This window comes from Austrofundulus limnaeus, unplaced genomic scaffold (genome assembly GCF_001266775.1).
Source record: "Austrofundulus limnaeus strain Quisiro unplaced genomic scaffold, Austrofundulus_limnaeus-1.0 Scaffold119, whole genome shotgun sequence".
In the NCBI taxonomy this organism is placed as follows: domain Eukaryota; kingdom Metazoa; phylum Chordata; class Actinopteri; order Cyprinodontiformes; family Rivulidae; genus Austrofundulus; species Austrofundulus limnaeus.
The window spans coordinates 1126820-1128913 of NW_013952521.1; the positions used below are offsets into that span (position 1 = coordinate 1126820).

Below are 2094 nucleotides of genomic sequence, written 5' to 3' on the forward strand. Positions count from 1 at the left end.
GTGTGTGTGTGTGTGTGTGTGTGTGTGTGTGTGTGTGTGTGTGTGTGTGTGTGTGTGTGTGTGTATATATGTGTGTGTGTGTGTCGTTCAGGCCAAGTCCGAGGACATGCTGGTCGCCATGGACTTTTCAGGAAAAGCTGGAGGTCGAGTCATCCAGAACCCGACGGAGGCTCAGAGCGCAGAGGTGGAGGAGGGCCAGTCCTGGAGGGTGAGGAGATTTATCCAGCAGAACCGGGTCGAAGAGGGTTCTGTTCTGAGATTTTAGTAAATATCTTCGCTCTGGATCAGGGGCGTCAAACTCGTTTTCACCGAGGCTCACATGAGCTTCAACGTTTCATGTTTAATCTAGACTAAACTGGGAACGTCACGTTCTTGAGCTCCACTAACATTAACTGAGCTCTACCTGGTATTACCTGCATAGAAACAGTGTTTTAACACACTCTCTTATAAAAACAGAAAAGTACTACATGCACAACTGACTAAATGTGAAATAAATACTACAGAAATACTATCAAAAGTAAAACACAAGAATTTAACTTGTTGTGAACAGTAGCCACCATCTTGAATTTTTAACTCTACCACTTTCTGACACTGGAGGGGAGTTCCAGTTTAAATTTGAAACTTKWAACTGGGAAATTCCCACTTCCCAGTAATACACCAAAAGTAGCAGGTGAAAATGTAGACTCTACCCGGCAAATTTCACCTTGTACCCTGCGCAGCTCCACCTAGTGGTGGGATTCTGTCATTTCTTTAGAAGCATAATCAACATGCATTATGGGAGATGTAGTTTATGGTCAATRCAGGCTTYAAAGCAGATTTTTAAAGACAATACGGCCACAAAAAATGCTGTGGCAGGCCACATTTGGYCYGCGGGCCTTRAGTTTGACACGCACTGTTCTYACCAAACTGTTTGATCACAAGCTGCAGAAATTGTTAGAAACGTGTTTTTATTTAAAGATCTGTGCTGATTTTTATCTGAAGCTTGWCTCTAAAGAAAGGTTTTGGGATCAGAATCAGACACTCTGACCCTGAACCGTTCTGACACTCGCTGACCTTTTACTGCTGTTTGGTTTTTGTCTTTTCTCTGACAGAGGAGAGAAGCCCTGAGGTGCAGCCTGCCTAACGTGAACTCTGCTGCCAGGCCTTCCTGTGAGTCCAGGTCCACACACGTCTTTATTAAACACAAAACAACAAAAACCACGTCGTTTTTTTTTCCTTCTGTTTGCAGCCGTCCACAGCAGCCAGCCCTGGTTTCATGGCGGCACATCCAGAAAAGAAGCGGAGCGGCTGATTGAGAAGCAGGGGCTGGTGGATGGGTGAGGTTTTATTCAGGAAGACTTCCTATACAAGTCTTATTAGTCATCCTTTATGGTTATAAAAGGCATGGTGTTTGTCTGTTAGCAAAATATCTCATGACAWCTRGACAGATCTGAGTAAAACTCTCAGATGAACTGATTTCACAGTATCTGRTGGGGTTATTGTGCTCAGAGTTGAACGAAATGTTTAGTTTCTCATCCTGAGGATGTTAGTTGAGGGTCTGGCCTGAGAGGCAGTGGGTGACGAGTGTTCCTGCTCAGTTTTTAACCAACGATGTGTGTTTTTGTGCAGCATGTTCCTGATCAGGGACAGCCAGCAGCACGAGCAGTGCTTCGTCCTGACTCTGTGCTTCCAGCTGAGGAGTAAACATTACCTCGTCATCCCGGTGAGTTCCCAACACACACAGTACGACCAGATTACGACCAGAGTACGACCAGAATATGGCCGAGTACGACCAGAGTACGACCGAGTACGACCAGAAGACCAGATTATGACCGAGTACGACCAGAGTACGACCGAGTACTACCAGAGTACGACCGAGTACGACCAGAGTACGACCGAGTACGACCAGAGGACCAGATTATGACCGAGTACTACCAGAGTACGACCGAGTACTACCAGAGTACGACCGAGTACGACCAGAATATGACCGAGTACGACCAGAGTACGACCGAGTACGACCAGAGTACGACCGAGTACTACCAGAGTACGACCGAGTACTACCAGAGTACGACCGAGTACTACCAGAGTACGACCGAGTACTACCAGAGTACGACC

At 46.3% G+C, this 2094-nt stretch overlaps 1 protein-coding gene across 1 annotated transcript in view; it reads left to right on the plus strand.

Moving 5' to 3' along the window:
* grb7 (growth factor receptor bound protein 7) overlaps positions 1-2094 on the plus strand; it is a 28687-nt gene that overhangs the window by 18505 nt on the left and 8088 nt on the right. The window contains exons 11-14 of the mRNA XM_014014829.1: positions 92-208; positions 1092-1149; positions 1229-1316; positions 1609-1702. Of these exons, the coding sequence (XP_013870283.1) occupies positions 92-208; positions 1092-1149; positions 1229-1316; positions 1609-1702 (357 nt within the window). The remainder of the gene's footprint in view (positions 1-91; positions 209-1091; positions 1150-1228; positions 1317-1608; positions 1703-2094) is intronic.